This window comes from Hippocampus guttulatus, chromosome 13, assembly GCF_054856545.1.
Source record: "Hippocampus guttulatus isolate MCC_2025c chromosome 13, RoL_Hgut_1.0, whole genome shotgun sequence".
NCBI lineage: Eukaryota > Metazoa > Chordata > Actinopteri > Syngnathiformes > Syngnathidae > Hippocampus > Hippocampus guttulatus.
The window spans coordinates 4726470-4747344 of NC_141273.1; the positions used below are offsets into that span (position 1 = coordinate 4726470).

The 20875-nt window shown below is 40.6% G+C and overlaps 1 protein-coding gene across 2 annotated transcripts in view; it reads right to left on the minus strand.

Moving 5' to 3' along the window:
* pxdn (peroxidasin) overlaps positions 1-20875 on the minus strand; it is a 47055-nt gene that overhangs the window by 12263 nt on the left and 13917 nt on the right. The window contains exons 4-14 of one of the 2 annotated variants that reach the window (XM_086127608.1): positions 16799-16870; positions 15018-15089; positions 11249-11320; positions 10420-10589; positions 9200-9317; positions 8931-9100; positions 6859-7131; positions 6042-6317; positions 3420-3532; positions 2329-2485; positions 1123-1231 (exon numbers count right to left, since the gene is read on the minus strand). In XM_086127608.1, the coding sequence (XP_085983734.1) occupies positions 1123-1231; positions 2329-2485; positions 3420-3532; positions 6042-6317; positions 6859-7131; positions 8931-9100; positions 9200-9317; positions 10420-10589; positions 11249-11320; positions 15018-15089; positions 16799-16870 (1602 nt within the window). The remainder of the gene's footprint in view (positions 1-1122; positions 1232-2328; positions 2486-3419; positions 3533-6041; positions 6318-6858; positions 7132-8930; positions 9101-9199; positions 9318-10419; positions 10590-11248; positions 11321-15017; positions 15090-16798; positions 16871-20875) is intronic. The other variant, XM_086127609.1, reaches the window with a different exon arrangement.

Sequence of the window (20875 nt, forward strand, 5' to 3'; positions counted from 1 at the left end):
CATGCATGTGTAAGCCAAGCGCACCGCCGTGTGCGCATGCCAAGATCAACACAACTGCTTACCGCATTTTTAAACAGGATGGAAACACTTAAGAACTATACAGTACTTGCCAACAGTGATGAAGATCACTTCTTTCTCTATTCTACAACCAATAAACTCCGGCCAAGATGAGAAAATTGGTAACATTGATTATGATTAAACTCAGCGCATCTCTAAAGAAGTCTGCAGCAAGGTCTTGTGGGCCAAAACATTGTAGGACAAAAATCAGGAGATGTAATTCATTTGCTGGGATGTTGATATACAACCATTGCCATACCACATATTTCGGGCCACCAGTATGAATTCTTGGAGGGCAAAGAATGCCGTAACCCTTTTATTTACAGTGCCACCTCGGGTTACGAACGATTATTTATTCGCAATTTGCATTACGCATGACATTTTTGCAGATAAATTATCTTTGTTTACATTGTATTTTTGGTATACTGTGGCATGGACAAGCGGATGATCTATGTCGTGCTTTTTCTCGGGCTGCATAAACATCGTTGGCTCTGCGAAATCACCTCAAAATACAGTAGTCAAATTCATGTCGCAGGGTGGAAGTTCCACCTACACGTGCATTCAGTTGTAGTTGAGTGAATGTGGAAGTAGGTCCCACATTGACGTGTTGAACTTACACAAGTAAACAAAGCACAAAACTAAAGAGTCAAAATGTCTCTAAAGGAAAAGGAAAGAGAGTGTTGGGAACACTCGTCATAGATTATCAGACTGATTTATGAGAAAGTGCTCGCTGGCAATAGTGTGAGCGAGGCAATCAAAAAATTGTCAAGATCATCAAAATAAATGTGCAGCAAACTGGCCAAAGAAAGCAATTAATCTTTGTGATGTCCAACGTTGTGATTTTTTTTTTAATAGAAAAAGACGTTTGCATGGATCAGTAATCCAAAATCAACCTATGAATTATAACACAAATCAGACAGACATGACTTTTTAAGGATGCACAGCAACTCTGTACAACCACATAATTAGGAAATTGATGAAGTAATTTCACGTGGAGCAAATTGATTCGATCTAGTAATGAATGTTGTGGCCAGTAAAGTACAATTTGCATAAGTCACAGCTTACCCATCAAACAAACGTCTCCTTGTAGACTCAATTGCGCTGTCCACATTACGAATCGCCTGCTCTATGGACGAGCTCACAAAAGTGTCGCCCTCTCTGCTCACTGCTGGAACTGCAAGACAAGAAGACATGCAGGGGTTGTCGTTCAGAAGCACACACTTGAATGCAAACAAGGCCAATACTACATGCAACATGGCAATGTCCCCAAATATACAAAAAAAATAAAATAATTTCTCACACATGCTATTAAACAAGTTTCAGAATGACTCGATTGCTATCAGTTTTGTAATGGTTTCATTTGATCTTTTTCGCTGCTCCCCTTCGCTTGATACTTTGTTGGCTAATGTAAGAAGAGAAGAGCGTTAGTCATATTGATAGAGTAATGCATAAAGAACTGGCTCTGAAAGAGAGGGGGAATTTATTTTTCGCTCTCTAGAACAGTGTAGAATCATGTTTGTAAGTTGAATTGAAATATATGAAATGATAGTTCATAAGTATAACCATGTTGCGACTTCTCCCGGCGGCTGTTGCTTCAAAATAGTTTTTTTTTCAAGTATATTACAGATGGCTACACATCAGCTTCATCACTCGTTCCGCAAGTAATTTAATTTGCGTGGCCATGCTTTGGATGTAATCAATTTCTCCTCCTTGAGGGCTTTTTAACTCAATTTCTCTTGTCTTAAGTGCTGTAAGGGTAAGATGAAAATATATTTTTTTAATTTAGTAAAAAATAAATGTAGCATAAAGACTTTATTCTGACATTACAAGCATACCCTTCTGACTTTTTAGAGTATCACTCTTTTTTCTTTTTTCATTGTGGCCCTATTGTTCCACATATGATCAGATAATCACAAAAGCAGAACACTTTTGAGCAGTTTAAGAGGCATCAGCAGAGTGCTGAGATATCCCAGCAGAAAGAGAAGAGCTGACAGCCATCTGATATCACTGCATGAGTGTGACTAACACATTCCCACTTGGGCGTCTCACTCTGTGGACTCTACAATAACAAGACAGGAATAAGCACTGCCCGACAAAGAAAAAGTATTTTCTGCTTCAGTTTGAACCGCAGGGTTGAACTTCATCAATGCGCCACTGCAATACAGTATCTTTCATTTACTGTTGTCATAGCAGAAGTGTAAGGCTGAATGAAAAATAATATTTCAATTTTGCTCCAGTTCCCAAAAAAACAAAAACTCACCATCCGCTTACCTGTGACAGTTAGCACCATGCTAGCGACATCATAGCCAATAGGATTGCGGGCGACACATTCGTAGCGGCCAGCATCAGCAGTACCCACATCCTTGACTTCTAAATACCCATCAGGGCTGATGTGGAATTTGCCACTCTCTGTCACCTGCACACCATCCTGAGAGTTGGGGAGGTCGGACATAGGGCAAGGTCATGATCTTGGAAGCTATCATGTAGAAGTAATTTACATATGGAAAATGGACCTTTGGTTAAAAAAAAAAAAAGAAGAAGAGTGTGTGCGTGTGTGTGTGTTGGTGCGTGCATGCGTATCTTGCAGTCACTTTTTTTAGATTCAGGGTTCAAAGATGAGCCATAGCTAGCTCTCCATTTTGTTGTCATGCTAAGGAAATTCCTATTCACCACTGGCCCAGACGGGATAAGTGCTGACTCACGAGCATAAGGCAGGCTAATTTCAGCAAGATAAGAAAATCAAGGATGTGCAAAGTGTAATACAATTCACGTTTCTTGGGTTATTTTGTCAAATGTATGTCAGAGAGACATGTATGTGAACTGTTTTAAATTGAGGGGAAGAAAAGAATCATATGTCCCCTTTAGTTGATAGCTTAACAAAAATGTTACACGGAAACACACCGATTAACTACTCATATCTGTTGCTTAAAGAAACTTGACTGCATTTTGAAATATGTGGTTCACTGGCAATTGTTATTCTGGGTTACAACCTTTATATATAAAACCTGTATCGTATCATATAGTACATATAGTACCCCTTCCTCTCATTGAAAGTCAGGCTCCTGATAAAAGAGGGAAAGGGGGGGGGGGCGGATTTTCGGAACATTTCTGATCGATTTTATTGGCAGAGATTATATTTCTCTTGACCCTCCCAACCACTAATTTAGTAAATTGCTAATGATTATTGGTCACTGAAAAGACAAGTCATCTTGCATTTTACATTTAAACTGTAGAAAAAAAAGATGACCAATGCAGTAGTTGAACCCAGTTCTCTTCAGGAACTATGATCTTACATCCCTGAAGATTAACACGATTTCCACCTTCTGATCCTGACTCAGAAAAATGTTGTCTTAGCATCTAACCTTGTTCCAGGTAAGTACAGGTTGTGGCTGGCCTTGAGCACTGCAGGGAATCTGGACGTCTTGGCCAGACTCCACCGTCACGTCCCTTGGAGCATTTGTGAAAACAGGCGTTACTGAATGAATTAAAACATACACAAACACACGCGCATGTGTTAATGATTATAGGCCAGTACAGACAGTACAGGTAAAGTGCATTTTGTAATCAATCATTGCAGACAAGAAACTCAAAGTCTGCTGTCCTGCCTGCTTATGCTCACAGAAGACACTGAACAATTTCCCTCCACTTTCAAAAGGGGCAGACAAAGGTCAGTGTTTAGTTAATGTCTTTGTGTTTTACTAAACATTACAAAAGAATTACAGTCAAACTCACTGTGAAACAATACCCAGGGAAGACATTTCGGTGCAGATCTGGATAAACGTCCAAGAAAGAAATTTTGGTGGGCGTATGGATAAATGATCATTTTTCCACTTTTCTTAACTGAACATAATTTTGTAGAATGGTAACATTACAATTTGGTCAGGATCTGGATAAAGTTCTGGATACAGGTATTTATTTAATTTATTTATTACACTAACATACAGTACAATTTTGGGTCTAATTCTAGTCCCACGAGCATTACAGCATCGCAAAGGCAACAAATCAATCTAGTTTTAGCCCAGAACGCTTTGCACAGTAGTGTAGCTTTGTAACAAGTTTATGTATCAAAGAGAAGAAGCAGAAAACTGCCAAGCATTGGTTCATAAAAATGTATTTATAAATATACATGATCAAATATAAAAACCCTGGAATAAATCTCTTCCAGTCTTGTGGATCAGTGTTTTCATGATAATGCAAAAACTCAGGAAATTTGATATTTACTGTAGAGCTCCAGTAATATTTGTTTCCTAAAAAAAAAAAAAAAATGTTTGTTTGGGCCTTTGTGCTTGTCAAAAGTAACCAAACTGTTTTGTTGTTTTTATTTTTATTTTTATTTTTTGGTTTGCTTTATAACAGTTGATGTTGAAACCATTGTGGGAACAACAACCCAACTGAAACTATAAGAGATATGCAATTCGCACAAATGCGGTTGCAAGCAAGTGAACATTTGAATATGACGTGTTGATAAAACAGCTGTTTCTCATTTGAGTATTGAGCATGCGGTGCCCCGAGACTACATCTCTATCATACACGCAAATTAAGGACTGGTTTGATACAGAATGAGTCATCATGTTATACTGTCTGGGAGCTGACAGAAAGTCAAGATGTTTGGTGGACTGCAACTATTTGCCCTCCCCCACGCACAGCATTCAAATTCCTGCAGCGTTCCCATGCTGCAACTGAGAGCCACCTGGCAAGGGAAAATCCTAACCTCCCACAAATAATTTGTGGTCGTGACTAATAATTGTCTATAAATCAGAGATGAGCTTCCTGAAAACCCCACTGTTCAGAGCAATTTACAATCCACTCATGAATGCAGCACAGTATGCTACTAGTACTGCAACAATAGCATACCGTATTTTCCGCACTATAAGGCGCTTCAGTGTAGAATGAATGGCCTATTTTACAACTGTTTTCATATATAGGGCGCACCACATGATAAGCCGCATAGAATAGAAGCAACAGTGGCTGCGGTTGATGGAGCTACGCTACAGGGAATACAATACAATACAATACAGCTTTATTTATAGCGAGCTTTCACAGCCGGTGCAGCTGGAACAAAGTGCTTCACAGAATAAAAAACAAAATACTACATCCAAAACAAATCTGAATATTGATCCATATACAAGGTGCATCGGATTATAAAGCGTACCGTTGGCTTTTGAGAAAATTCAATGCTTTTAGGTGCGCCTTATAGTGTGGAAAATATGGTAATGAATATGCAGGACATGTACTGGTACATTGCTTTGCAAGTACTACAACTAATAAATTATTATTATTAATGTTCATAGTCAAACAGTCACATTTTATTAATTCCTGCGTTTATCTCCTAAACATTAGATTATAACGCACGAAGCACGTCAGTCGACGCATAGCACATCCATCGCACTCGATCACCATGATTGTGTGGCATTGTGCTGATTTTAAAAGTGGAACCATTTAACAACATATACTTTGAGCCATGTTAACAGCCATTGGAAAATTGGCGTCGTCTCAGGATTACGGACTGACATGCTTCCCTCGCTGTAATTTCAACACTGGTTCATCCCACCAACACATCCTGTACGCACACGCCAACATGCACCCGATAAAAGGCGGCATGTGACACACAATCATCCTCAATTTCGCCTTTAAACACAAAACAGAATGAATTACAAGAAGAGGAAACTGCAGCATTTCTTTCAGCGAGTAAATACTTTGGAACAGTGCTGTCGCAATTAGCAACACACACGTACACAAAGGCACAGACTTAACCTAAATTAGCTCAGAAGAGTGTGTCAGTTTTACAATGTTGACATTTTGCCACCTTGCATGCCTCAACTCCTCTAAGACAAACATGCAGTGTTTGCCACGCTAACAGCCTGCGGAAAACTAACATGATGAAGAGTGGAGCAGTAACCATGACTCTGTCATCTCACGTTAGTAAACACTGACGCAATTTATTCCACCAACCTTAACTTTAAAGCTTCATCCTATACACTCACCTCTCTGTTGGATGCTGAGCTGCACGGCAGTGCGGACAGTCCCAACTGGGTTGACAGCCTGACACTCGTACTGGCCCTCGTCGTGTGCTGCCACCCGAGTGATTCGAAGAGTGCCCGAAGACAGGACTGAGTGTCTACGGTCCAGAGGTAATGGGCTTCCTCCACGAGTCCAGGCGATAACTGGCTGGGGATATCCCGTCGCCTCGCACGGGAAGTCCACAGTGTGGCCGTCAAGGACAGACTCATCCTGTGGTGTGACCGTGAACTGGGGAATTGCTGGGGGGGCCGAGATAAATATAATAACGTGAAAGTGTATTCAAGTCACAAATGAGGCAATATTACATGATGGGTAGCTTTAACACAGAGAGAGAGTACGATAATTCACAAACGAGATAATCAATATACTGTATTATGAAGCCAGGGTTCCACACTGGTAAACGTGTCAGTAGGCCAGTGTGCTTGCCTTTAAGGTTTTTACTTGCATTATCACAACATTCTGTTTCGGCTGTTTTGTTTCAAGTCTTTCAGCTGAAAACTGAAAATGCATTTTTGGCCGAAAGGTTTCTGTCTGTTAACTACGTGGAATGACATGAGCTATGGGGGGTTAAATTACATCCACGAAGGAGTTCAGAATATTCTGACAGAAGAATATGATGTAATGTAATATCATATATTCAATCATGTCACAAGAATATAGATATTAAGGAAAGCAGAGCAGCCGTTTAATTCTAAGTGGAATACTTCTCCATTGGAAGAACAACATGCAGCATGCAAAAGAGTTTGGTGTTTCAGGCTAGAGGTGATTCTGTTAACGTACCTTGGACAATAATATAAGCTGTGGCGTGAATTGTATCAACATTATTGGAGGCAAAACAAGTGTACTGCCCTCCATCAGTCTGCACCACATTCTGAATGTAAAGCCCTCCGGAGGGAGTGATGTTAATGCGCGTGTCACTGGGCAGTGGTGTCCGATCTGCTTTTGTCCAGGAGATCCGGGGTTGTGGCTGGCCTGTGGCGCTGCACTCCAAAGTCACACTCTCACCCACCAGTACCTCTGTGTTTTGGGGCTGGATGACAAAACTTGGCCGTGCTGAATTGGTAGAGGCGAACAGAAAGGAACGACAGTTGATCAGAAGGATAATCATCTGGCTTGAATCCGTTACTATCCTGAAGAATTGATTTACAGCGTGCCAGTCAGAGAGATTCGAGGTCAGCAACTTTAAATTTAAAAACATATTTTTTTTCCATTCTAAATTATTCCTGGTGCTGGGAAATACTGTTTAATCATTGCTGATAAACTGAGGAGTCATTTACAAAGACCACCTCTCTGTTTATAGAGCCGCTTTGATAATGGCAAACGCAACTTCCCATCTGTATCACAGATTGTGGTCCCTCTGTCCATACTTGGCCAATGATTACAGCGATGACTCAGCAAAACTGTGCACAGCAAGGGGCCTGGTGTTTACAATCACTCAAAGACAGGAAATGCACATCATGTTCACAGGGCCACCTACCAAGCCAGTAATGACCCTGTGGTTTTCAAAACACAGCCGTGGCAAAAACCATTGACATAGTTGCAAATTGTTAGTGAATGTCACAAACAAACTTTGTGTTTGCAGGAGAGTCTTTGTGTTTGCGTGTGTGTGTGTGTGTGTGTGTGTGTGTGTGTTTGTGTGAGCGTGTGTTGAGAGGGATTTTTTTTTCTTATGCTCTGCTCGTCTCTCAGCTAAGTGAGATATCCAAGTCATTTGACCTGCTAAAATGCGGAGGTAATGTCAGTCTTTTGCACTGTGTGGGAAGGACACAGTGCACTCTGACTTTGCAGGATGCAATAAATTCTCGTGCCTAACTACCGCGTGAACGTGAAATTTGTCTTAGGTGAATACATCAAGAATGTAATGGCTTGTTTTGTTTCTAATGTTTCACTGGTTTTCCTGGCAAACTTCAATTCAAACCCTTTTGTTGCAATTGTCTCAATGAAATATTTTTTGTGATTGTTTATTATCATGAAATTTGAATCAAATGTGCAGCGTCATCATTTCATATGTACCGTGTACTGTATATAATGAACACAGTCGACTTCGGATAATAGAACCGATTTTGCCTCAATCGTGAAAAAAGTCAATTTTCATGAAAATTAAACTTTTACCCAATCTTTAACCCATGAGGAGAACTCACAATACTGGACAAGATACAATACAATGAAGTTATCTTGTCCAAGGTCACTTGATGTGACTGATGTATTGCCTTACATTGTTGCTGAAGCAGCTGACATAAAGCAGGGATGGCAATGGCTAGCGATGAAAAAAGCGGAAAGGGGCGTGGCCTGGACGGGGCGACCAATCACAACAAGTAAGACATCATACACGTCCAATCGCAGGGCTGTTTACAATCGGAAGATGGAAAGACTGATCGGGAGAGCTCGTGAAAACTTGACAATAAGGTACCTGACCCCCCCTAAAATTTTCTCAACGGATTTAGACGATTCACAAAAATGATCAATTTAAGAAATGAAACGGCGGATTTCCGCGTGTCCGCGGAAAATTGCCATCCCTGATAAAGAGAACCTGTTGAGTTACTGCCAATACAGTAAATTGGCCCCATCCCGTGGGGATTTTTTGTATTCCTGGTAATTTACGTTTTTTGTTGTTGTTTGTTTTTGTTTTTTTTTGGGGGGGGGGGGGGATTCTGTGGTATTGCTATGAGAATTTTCCTCCTAGCTTTATCATCACTGATACCCCTGTGTATACAGTACACAAAACAGCTAGTTCATTGTCATTGCTTTTTTGTCCCAAAATTTGATGTTCACATTTTAGGTGTAAATCCAAGTGAAACATTTGCTCATATTTCCCAAATGCATGAGCTAGGAATTTATAAAACGTCACTTACACGGGGCTCCGAAATATCGCAGTGTGACCTCTGAGGTCTTGACCTCCCCTGCCACATTTTTGGCCATGCACTGGTAGACACCCTGGTCGGTCTCCCTTGTGTCCTGAATCATCAGTGTCCCATCTTCCAGCAGGTTCAGACGACTGTCATCCCGCATGTTAAGAGCATTGCTGTTGAAACAGGACAAACCATGATTAAACATTGGATTGTCTGCATTGCGGAACATTTAAAATGTTTGATCATTATTCTCACAGACTTAAAAGGCTTACTTGTTACGGAGCCAGATGATCTGCGGTTTTGGGTTTCCCTCAGCCCTGCAGGTGAAGTAGACTGTGTTCCCTGATGTAACGTCGACATCCTGGGGCTCTGAGGTGATCCTGGGTACTTCTGCAGAGAGCGTTGTAATGGAAGGTTTGAGGATAGCAAGTATGCATAGGTATGATGACATGTCTCTACATATGTGTGTTGCTTTACGTGACACGCATCACTTCGCCTGAGGCTTGAGAGCCGGTAAAACGCTAACAATACACAACCGTCTTTCTTGGACTGTATTGACATGTTGGCTTGCCAGAAATCAAACTCAACGACACAAATGACGATGAGTCGTTGAACAACATAGCCTGGAAATCCAGTTTGTAGGAGCCAGGTCTGCATCATATTCAAATAAATTAAGTAAATACAGAATAATCAATTAGACTGTGAAGAAAGATGGCATTTCATTGCAAGGAGGGCAGCTGTTTTGACAGCTGCTTGGATTGGTGTGCGGTGTCGTGCCTTTACAGGGCAAGGGGCCTGGGGGAGGGCAGTTGGTGGGGGCTAAGTGGGTCGGGCATGTGGAATGACTTCCATCAAGTAAACCGTTTTCTCCTGGTACCCAAATGTTGAAGAGTAGTCATATACTGAGGAACAAAGGAGGGTTCAAATGAGGTGCAGAGATTTCGAAACAATGTCTACTGATGGTGATAACGAACTTCAATTGCAGGCAATAAAATCAAAGAGAGAACATATACAATTGAACGTCTGGGTGAAGCAGCTCGCAGCTTGACTAACTCAGACACGACAAAAGGGGATGCACCTGCGTGTATGTCTGCAAGGCAGTGAGTAAGACCAGGTGACTTGGCATAGGAAAAAGCCTGAAGGGGATTGAATGCCTATATTGCAGTCTGTTTATTGTTTGTATGCTTGTCTACGCGCGAGCCTTAATTAACCCTGATGTCAACATACGTAGTTTGATGCAGTTGATGTAGCACCATCCTTTTTTTATGATATGCTTACCATTATGACTTCACAAAATGTAAATAAATAAATAAATAAAATCTACTGAGCTCCACTCTACTAATGCAGGATCCAAGAAGCAGCTTTCGGTTTCAGTCAGGTGGGCGACCTCTCCCCTTGACACTATGTGAACATTTTCATTGTGAATGTGCCTAGTGAGTTTCAATGGCATTCTTGAAATGGCATGCATGGTTGTAGCTTTCCTCTACCATACCACAACTGAGCTCCTCGGCTGTTAGTGTGGCCACTGATCTTCCCTGCAGGCGGCTCGGGTAGTCGCACGTGGCGGCAGCTTGGGCATTTCCTGACTCCGCATACTGCTTCAGAAGGTCCGCCAGCCACAGCAACTCACAGTCACAGTTCAACGAATTGGAATCCAGTCGCCTCAACACACAATGTGCACAATCACTCAGGCACAATTGCAATAGTGACAGTCATTGTAGTAGAATTTTCAAGAGAAATTTCAATATCCAGCCAACAGTTGAATATTTAATATCTAAGGAACAAGAGATAAGGAAGCCAAACTATTCATTACAAACGCAAAACAACAATTTGGTATCTCGCGTAGTTTTTAGAAGCCTTATATCAAAAAGCACAGATGTAGCAAATAAACAAATAAATAAATAAAGGATTGATAGTCCACCAACATATTTGTCCACTTAAGTGATGTGGCATTAAGATTAACTAAAATAAATAAATAAATAAATAAATAACCTTAAAACAAAACATACTTTGTTGCAAACATAATGCCAATTTTGAATCCCTGCTTGTCAGTACACAGAGGATTAAAATTCTTAAATAAATTAAAGTTCTGCAGCTGACACAAAGAACTCAGACAAACAGTGCCAAGAATATGCTGTGAGCCTTGCGATAGAAATCATCTTGTTCCCAAAGAACAGAAAGAACACTGTGGTGGCATGTGCTGGAACTGATTAGCAAGTCCAGCTTTTCACTGGGCGAGACGGTTTGTAAGGTAGACATGGATCCAGATATGCATTCCCACACAGCTGTTTTAGAAGTTGACATGGAGCTTTTCCACTTACAGTCGTTTCATGGCCTGGAGATTGGAGAAGGTTCCCGGGACCAGCTGGGTGATTCTGTTGTTGTGCAAAAACCTGAAGGAGAGATACACAAGCAAATTTATGAGTCTAAACTCCAAAAAAATGCTAGAGACTGATGGATCACTCATAGCACAGCCCAGAGGTTGAAAAATGTAACTCATGACCTTTGAAGATATTTATGAGATTTTCCCAAAACAGTTAAGACTTGAGGTTTTTCAATGTGACGCACACACTGTGTACCACAGAAATATGTGCCTCATTATGCCATCCTTTCCTTATTATTTCATGAAAAATTTATAGTTATTGATGTTCTGAGTATGAATACGGCTGGCAGAAACCAGCCCACAAATGGCGTCAATGAAAGATATGCAACAGGACTTAAACATCTGGTAATAATCAGATGTTTGAAAGGGAACGGTGATAACTGACCTGCACACTTACAAAAGGTTTGGTCTCATTGGTCACTGCACAAGTTCATTTTAGACTGCGTCACTTTTTATTGTATATTTCGCCTTCTGCTCCACTGCTCCCGGTCCCTGAACATCTAGCATAGATGACAAACTCTGGTCCTCGTGGTGCCGTTTTCCCGTATGTTTTCCATCTTGCCCCTTTGCGATTTGTTTAGGGATTGTAACATACAGTAAGTGACTAGATGGACAATCGATTGCAATTAGGGAAAATAGCAAAGTGATTTTGTCATTCATCATTCTTCTCATATGTCTGGTTTTATAGATCGATCGAAAAAGCGCACAGTTTGGATATTTGTAGCTATGAACGCTTAATGCAATGAGGGACATTTTTCTGTCTTCCTCGTGTCTTGCCAAACACGAGAGGTTTCAAAGTTTAATGCCATGATCCGGTTATGACACTGCCCATTTGAACCACAAAGGTTGAGTGTGTGCCCACCAGTATTTATAATTCAACACGGAACACTGGATGACAAGCGCGTAGTGTCGAATGCCGAAATGCAGAGTGGGTCGTAAGTGCCTCTGTGAATGGGATCAAGATGAATGGGACGCCGTCATTGAAAAGCAAAAAGAGCTACAATCGTTCAGTGAGACGGCCGTTGACATGGCAAAGTTCTTATATACACAAGAACGATTTAACATGACGCGCATCACAGATGTGCATTGTGCGTGCAGTCTGAGAGACCCACAAAGTTGGAACTGCATCCACCCCCGCAAGTACTGCGAGGAGCACTAAAAAATGCACTTGCGCCAGTGTGACCGGATGAATTTTTTTTTACCAGCACAGAGAAACTTTGGCTGCATTTGTGAGCATATTGGGTGCACTGTCAAGCCCTGAAACACATTGAGAGACACCAAATATTTCATGCTACTGTAATTTCAAAAACATTGATTTATTGTATATTGGTAGGTGTTTTTGACTTGAATTAAGATACAATAATACACTAACTTGAAATCTCACTGTGTCAAGTATCGTATTGGGCCGAATATAAGACGTGATATCTGATTATAAGACGACCCCTCTTTTTTAAGACTCAAGTTTGAAAAAAGGCTTTTTGAACACCAAATTAATTTTGATACAGAAAATAATTACAGTACATCTGAAACAAATTATTGTAACAATATATTTGAGAGAAAAAGCATGTTATTTTGCCTCATTCAAATTTTAATATCTGAACATTTAAATCTGTAAACTAAAGTGCAATCACATTCGTAAATGAATGGCCTCTGGTTTTTGAAACGTAAATTACATCATAACTTCTCCTCAGCTGCCGCTTAAACTGGCCGATGTTCGACCCACTTTTCTCCAGATTGTCACTACGTTTCTCCATTTTCAGTTATTTCTTCTATTATTTTCTTCTCTTTTCCTTCTTACCGCAATTTTTATTTTTATTCTTCGTGACAGGGGCTCACTTTGGCCCGGGGAGTCAAGTTAAGCATTCGCTTCAATGATATCTGGCGTCATCTAGCTCGTGAATGGGTATAATTTCTAGACCCCGAATATAAGACGACCCCGACTTTTTCAGTCTTATTTCAATGCAAAAAACACCGTCTTATATTCGGGCCAATACGGTACATTGCACAATTGAAGCACATAAATGTGAGGCACGTATGAAGTCTCAACGGTCACGTGTCGAGTTCTGGCAGCCCGGGCTGCCTTCGTCACCAATAAGCGAGACGTGAATGATCACACTTTGGCTGGTTCAGCCAAACAGTCTTCAAGTTGGGGTTTGTTCAGATCAACTGATGGAGCAAGGATATGTACTCAGTCATCAGCCTAATCCAGGAGTTTAACTCTCTTCCTGTTCCGCTACTCTCGTTTTTCCCAGACTGATTGTACCAAAGAGAATATTTTTGGAAGCCGTGAAAGAAATTGGCCTCACAATATTTCCTGACAGCTGTTGAACAAATATACTGCAGAGCGAAAGAACACTTGGATCATTTCACAGCTCACAGCTCTGTCAAGACAAATTAAATTTGAAGGGACTGCGGCACGGTGGGCGACTGGTTAGCACGTCCGTCTCACAGTGCAGAGGGGCAGGGTTCGATTCAGGCTACGGCCTTCCTGTGTGGCTCGCATGTTCTCCCCGTGCCTGCGCGGATTTTCTCCAGGTACTCCGGTTTCCTCCCACATTCCAAAAACATGCATGGCAGGTTAACGAAACACTCTAAATCAGGGGTGTCAAACTCATTTTTGTCACGGGCCACATTGTAGTGACGGTTTGCCTTGGAGGGCCGTTAGGACTGTGAATTTTGTGAAACCATATAAATTTTTAATCACCTCCACATATTGCATACGCAGCGCACAACAAATTGATGGATAACTTGTTTTAAAATCAGAAGTCAAGAATAATGACTGTTATTGTGGATTACATATGACAATTTGAAATTTTGGTTCAGACTTTAGCAAGCATCATGGAACTTGACATGCTTGATTTGCTTTCGTGGGCCACATAAAAGGATGTGGTGGGCCAGATCTGGCCGCCGGGCCTTGACTTTGACACCTGTGCTCGAAATTGTCCGTAGATGTGATTGCGAGCACGAATGACTGTTTGTCTATGTGTGCCTGCGAGTGGCAGGCAACCAGTTCAGGGTGTCCCATGCCTACTGCCCGAAGACAGCTGAGATAGGCTCCAGCATGCCCACAACCCTTGTGAGGATAAGCAGATCAGAAAATGGATGGATGGATAAATACTAACCGTGACTCAACTCGATGGTCTTCTCTCATCATGCTTTGCATTTGCTAGCTTGAGTAGTTCATACAATACAATGCAACACAATCCGGGAGTGCCATTTTTAAAAAATCTACAATTGTACACAAACATAGTTTTCAAAATTACATTCTTTGTTTTTGTTTGTTTGTTTATTAATTTAGCTTGACTAAGGGACATCAGGTATGTTTTTTTTTCTTTTTATCTTCAACACTAACACAATTCACTTTATCCAAAAATCACCCAGTGATTTTTGGATAAAGTGAATTGTATTTAGTGTTGATATTTATAGGAGATGATGATTATTGTTAACTGTTGTATTTATTTATTTATTTAACAACTACACATTATGTCGGTCATTTGTTTGGTAAATAGTTCACGTTCATAATGCGCACTTAATCCAAAATTCATACCCTGAATTCTAAAGCAAGTAATCCAAAGTACAAGGGACTATCTATGGTTTTTGGTCTTCTGAGGTCCTGCAGAATTCAGCAGGTGTCCAATTGATCTGCTGATTAAAGTGATAATTAGAGGATAGGATTATTCCACGTCAATGGGCAAAAGAGCACTCACAATCGTTCAAGCTTTGGTAGGTGACTGAATGATTCTGGTTCCAATGAGTCAATGTTGTTGAAGTGGAGGTACCTGAAGAAGAACAAATTACAGACAAAGCACAGTGCATTATTGGTCTCCGTTTGACTATTCACAAATGCAAAGCTGTCATTTCTGGCAATTCAGAATCAAGGCCACTTCAGCGTGCTATAGGTTAATAAAAGAAAGAATGGATGGCTTGGCATGTTTTATCTTAAACATAATATACACATTATATGGGAGAGGAGATGAGAAAGTATAGAAGTGACAAACAGACAAATACATCAAGTACTACAAACAAAAACAAAAGTCCACCAAATACACTTGTACTGTGGAGACTAAAACAATAATCATGAAGAAAAGATAAAATCCAACTGATCAATAAACGCTGCTCATTTAAATGGGATGCAAGAGGCACAGCAGGTCTCGAAGGCCCCCCTCCACCCAAAAAACCCCACTATGTACAAAATAATATTTTGTTAATATGTCTATAAGTGAGGTGCCCATGTGTTGTGCAATTACATTATATATAAAAATTACTACTTTTGTATGTGTCCTAAATAACATGTCTTAAAGGGGAAAAAGGAAAAGAATTTAATCCCACTATTGGTACAAACAGCCAGCCCATCAACATTAAATTGCATTAAAACGCCTTTACGCCAGTGTATCTTTTGCAAGGGTGGATTTTAATTGCCGCGACCTGCTTTGCATTCCAATTTCTGGTCAATATTTTGCTCACATTTGAGATGCGGGGTCATGCTTAGCTGTAATGAAATCATTGTTGGTGGGTTATGTAGAAATGTGAGTGGATATGCCTTCAAATCAATTCATTCCCTGAAAAGAAGCATGCAATGTCAGGTATTGGCATATTTATGTTGCCGTGTGAGATGTAGTCAAACTATTTCTCAGTCTGAAAGCTGGTTCATAACTTGTCACTTGCTAATAAAACCCTATATTATCGCAAAATTCAAAGCATCTGTTGGGCAGTGAGCCTGGTGTTGGAATAGGATTTAGTGAATTAGACATTTGTTCTGCATTAATGCAGCTAAGTGAAGTCACAGATTAGAGTGAACCTCGTTTGTTGAGGAAATTGTTTATATCGCCCACGTTGATTATGGGTTATGGTTCAAGAGATCTGTTTATGACAAATATCACAATACACACAATTGAACTATTAAAATTAGAAATCCACCGATAAGCATTTTTGTTTTTAAGTAAAAACAGATCTTACATGTGTTGTGTCTTGACTGGCAGTCACATTTTAACACAGACAACAAAATATGTTCGAACACACTGAAGGATTCTCAGAAATGTGGACACAGCGACAGCAAAAGCGAGAGTGGCAAAAGCAACGCTCTAGCTCAGCATTATGATGACTCTATCAGCGGCAAAAACATCAAGCTACAAGCATGGGGGTTGGGGCGGTGTAACTGCAGATCTGTCCTCGAGGCTAAAAGACATGCGAGTCATGCAAAAAGGGTCAAAGGGGGCCAGCGCGGTACACAAGGGTGGGTGCACACACGGCATGCATGGTGGCGAAGGGAAGGTGGATAATGGCGGGCGTCGCGGAGGAATAACTGCACTGACAGGCAAAGGAGCAATGCATGATACTTGTGAAAGGCCTGCAAAGTCACGGCATGAACTAACTCATGACCATGGAGCGCTTTCTATTCTTCATGAGTTGTTGCGAGCAGCTGTTTCGCGGGTAGCAGGAACAGAGAGACAGGCCAATGGAAAAGGTGACGAAAAAGTTGTTCACTTACAGTTGCTCAAGAGAGACAAGCCCCTTAAATGCTTGTCTGTCAATTGATTGGATTTCATTCTTGTACAAATAGCTGAAAGGGAAGATAACCAGTCACATTAGTATCACATACAGACATCTGCATCGTGTGCATATCGCCTGGTGGTTAAGAAAGTCGGTAGACAAAATAAAAGACCAGGTCGAACGTCTTTGGCCTTGAGGACGGCAAAAGCTGTTTTCAATTCACACACCTACTTGGAACTGTGCTGCAGCAAGTCAAGCAAACAGTTGCTAATCTACTTCTTGCACCGTTTGTTCTCTCTTTAGCAGCAGACCACAGCGCAATTAGATACTGTGCACACTCCACTGAATAATCACTTTGCTTTTAAAGTGCTTATGTTCACAATGAAAATATAACAAACATTACAAATGCACGCCACAGTTGTTTATCGGACAAGGAACCGCATTTGGGAACTGCACACATCACTATGAGGCAGTAGAATTGCATACATTAAAAAACAAAACAAAACAAAACAAAAACAATTGCAATCTTTTTCCCTGCACTACAATTTTGAATCTCAAAGTTTTTCAAAAAGTGCTCTTTAAGTGGTTAAAAAAAGTGTCTAAGATGTTTTTCATGTCATAAATTCCTTGGGCTGCATCTCAGCCTTGCTATGCGACAGAACCCCCCATTAATGTGGAAATCTTACACGCTAAAAGAAATGTGATACAAGCAAAGCAATTGCTTGCAGCTGTCTTCCGAATCCTGTCTGTTTTATGCGTTCCATCATCGCACCCGCGGCAACAGATATGGAGCTCCTTTGTGGAACATGCGATGTAGTGTATGGAAAAATAAACACCCTTTTTCATCACTGCATTCTTCCGTCATTGCTAAAGCGTGTCGTGTCAGCGCTATCAGGTTTCAGGATCGTGCGGATCAAATAAGGAATAATGTTCCATGAAATTGAAATACTCAAATCGCATTCAGGTGAATGGAACATGCCGTCAGTTAGTGGACACTTTTGCAAAGAGACGCACTGTATTTTCAGCAGATTTCTAGGAATAACAGTTTTGACACACCTGGCCATGACACCTAGGAGAATTGCTAACATCCAAATATAACAAGTCTGTCGTCTTTTTGTTGCTATAACAGCCTCCACTCTCTTAGATGACTTCTGTGGTCCTTGGAATTTTTCGCCATTCATCTGGAAGATCATCAGAGGTCACCATTGTTGGAAGAGAGACAGACTCACCATCTCTATTCTAGTTCAACCCAAATGTCGCTGATGGGTTGTTCCACATCAAGTTCATCTGTTCGTGCCTTTTATGGACCTCACTTTGTACACTGTAGCATGGCCATGCATGATGGAAAAGAGTTTTCAAGCTTTTCAATGAAACTTGGAAGCACAGCATTGTCATAATGTCTTGATACAGTAGAACTCCTCTATAACGAAATCATGTTTGCAGCCTGTTGGATTGATTATTTTTAGTCATCATACATTCGCTTATGCCTGACATGATAAATTGATTATGCTTGCAAAGAAGAACGCTTATGCTTGCAATCATTAATTGACTATGCCTGCAATGAAGAACGCTTCTGCTTTTAATAAAGATACATACTTTATTATGTACTCACATTTTATCCATTATATACTCACTTTTATAATCAAGAATGCTTGGTGCACTGTGTGGAAGTTTAGGGACGCAACCACCTTTCCGAGGACGTGGTTGGGACGAGATAAGTGTTAAGACTAAACAGTGAGCAAGGGTGAACAGTGAATGGAGCCATCAACACCAGCTGCGGCGTGATGTTTTTGTGACAATTGCACACATGTACGTAATTTGCACTCACATACACACACATAGTCAAACAAGTTCAGTGTGTGTTCAACAGCCCCCACCCTTTAGGTTGGACACACCTATGTAGTAGCTTTCCCAATAAATGAGGAGGTGAAGGGGGAGATCGTTAGGGTTACGTGCGGAGAACTGAAACCGAACGCTTCTCCTCGTTCCCTCCTGGTACCAGAATCGAGTCTCCTGTCTCCTCCTTTTGTTTATTCCTGAGTGTCAAATTGGATAAACCTGACACAGCCAGAAATTTTTCACAACAGGGGACGTTTTCACTATAGCAAATTTTATCTCAGACGTAAACACAAACACACACACAAAACGTACATGTGTACTTTAATTTTTATTCCAATAGCGCCTAAGAATGAGCATTCACTTATTTGACACTTCATACAACCAACGTAGAAAGAGAAAAAGGGAAAGAAATTGGGAAATTTACAATCAGCATTCACTTTCACTTACATCAGTTTCTTGCACAATGTCTTTTACTTTGCTTCCTCCATCTTTCATCTTTATGACTTTTATCCTGTCTTCAAGTGTTAAAGCTTTTCTTTTGTTCACTCCTTCTGAAGAGCCTTGGTCTGCAAAGGTCCGTTTTGTAGCCATTTTATACCAAGCAATGAAATGTTCGTGCTGTGTCTGAAACTACAAGTGACATTTCTAACCATGTGCTAACAATAACAAATACTTCGTGCACTACTGTGCATGTGTAAACCAGTGCGGTGGTTGCTGTTGCAGTTTCCAAGCTAAGTAGTAGCGGTGGCTGTGGCAGGCTGAGGTTGGATTAGACTTTTGCGGAAGGCTTGTTTCCGTTGCAGTGAACCTCATTGCGACGCAAGGGTGGAGAAAAGGGTTTCATATTGCGCAACAGGGAGACTTTTCGTTGTAGGCGGAAGCAGAAAACAGGGAATGGCTTTAATGCATCAAGATTTTTTCACACAAGGGGGTATTTTTGCACATGTAGGTTTCGTTGTAGAGGAGTTTCACTGTATGCTGAAACGATTGGGTAAGATGCGAGGTGTGCTGTGTCAATACGTTATGTATTTGATCACCTGAATTAGAAGTGTGTGGACACAATGTAGTTTGCTGCATTTCTTTTGTCACCATTTACAGTAGGTGTGTACACTATAATTTCCAAATAGTCAAATGCACTGTTATGGTCTGTCAGACTCATGCTCTCTAACCTTGATCTGACCTGTTAACGATGGTGGAGTGGAGATTTGGTTCAATGGCCATTAAAGCTGTAGGCTTTAGGACAAGGTGAATAACTGAAGCCTGAAGTTGAACTCTAGCTAGGGGTGGATGCAGAGGGAACATTCTAAACTAATCACAGGGGCAGAACAATGGTGTGGGTTTTAAATGGTGCTTGAAAAAGAGACGGACTCTGTCATTAAAACAGCTTGTAAATAGTTAACGGTATTTAATTAAAAGTATGAGGAGTGGGGGTGTACTGGATGATGGGACACTACAAGCCCTGACATGTTGGAAGGCCATTGAGCTACAAAGAGATATATAGTGGGGACAATGTCCTTTAAACACTCAACCCACTTAAGTCTACTGATCCAACATATTAGCTGGAGGGTAATACCTTTCCTCGACTCACAGGCCATTCCTTCTGCCAATGTAGTTTATCTTCAACAAGCATCGTTTATATTATAAAAGCTATAATTAAAGTAATTCCCAGCGGGGTCCCACTATTTATTTATTTACACAGAACGCACACACCATTTGTACAATATGTTTGAATATATGTACAATAGGTCTCTGAATATATGTTTGTATACAAGTGTGTTTTTATTGCTTTGATGCGTTCAAAGACATTAAAAAAAATCAATGCTCTAAAAACAGCTGAGGAGAATTTAAATAAGGTATTTTTATTTCATGGCTTTTCGGTTATTGTGGTGGGTCATGGCACGTAAATCCCATGAAAGAGGAAGGATTACTGTATACAAATCTATACAGGCACACATTAACAATACAAAATTAAGATTTGGGATGAGAGACAAAAATAGATTCTTGGAGACATCGTGACATAGATGTACATTACATAATTCAGAATACATTTCAATCTTTTTTTATTTTTTTTGAAGAATCTAATGCTGACAGAACAAAAAAAGTGGAAATTAGAAGCATGGAAGGCCACGTACGGTGTTGGCAATTCTATTTTTTAAAAGTTAATCAAGTTAGTCGGTTAGAAACATTTCGATAATGGTGAATATACATTTGGGCAGCGTAATTAATGCTATTTTTA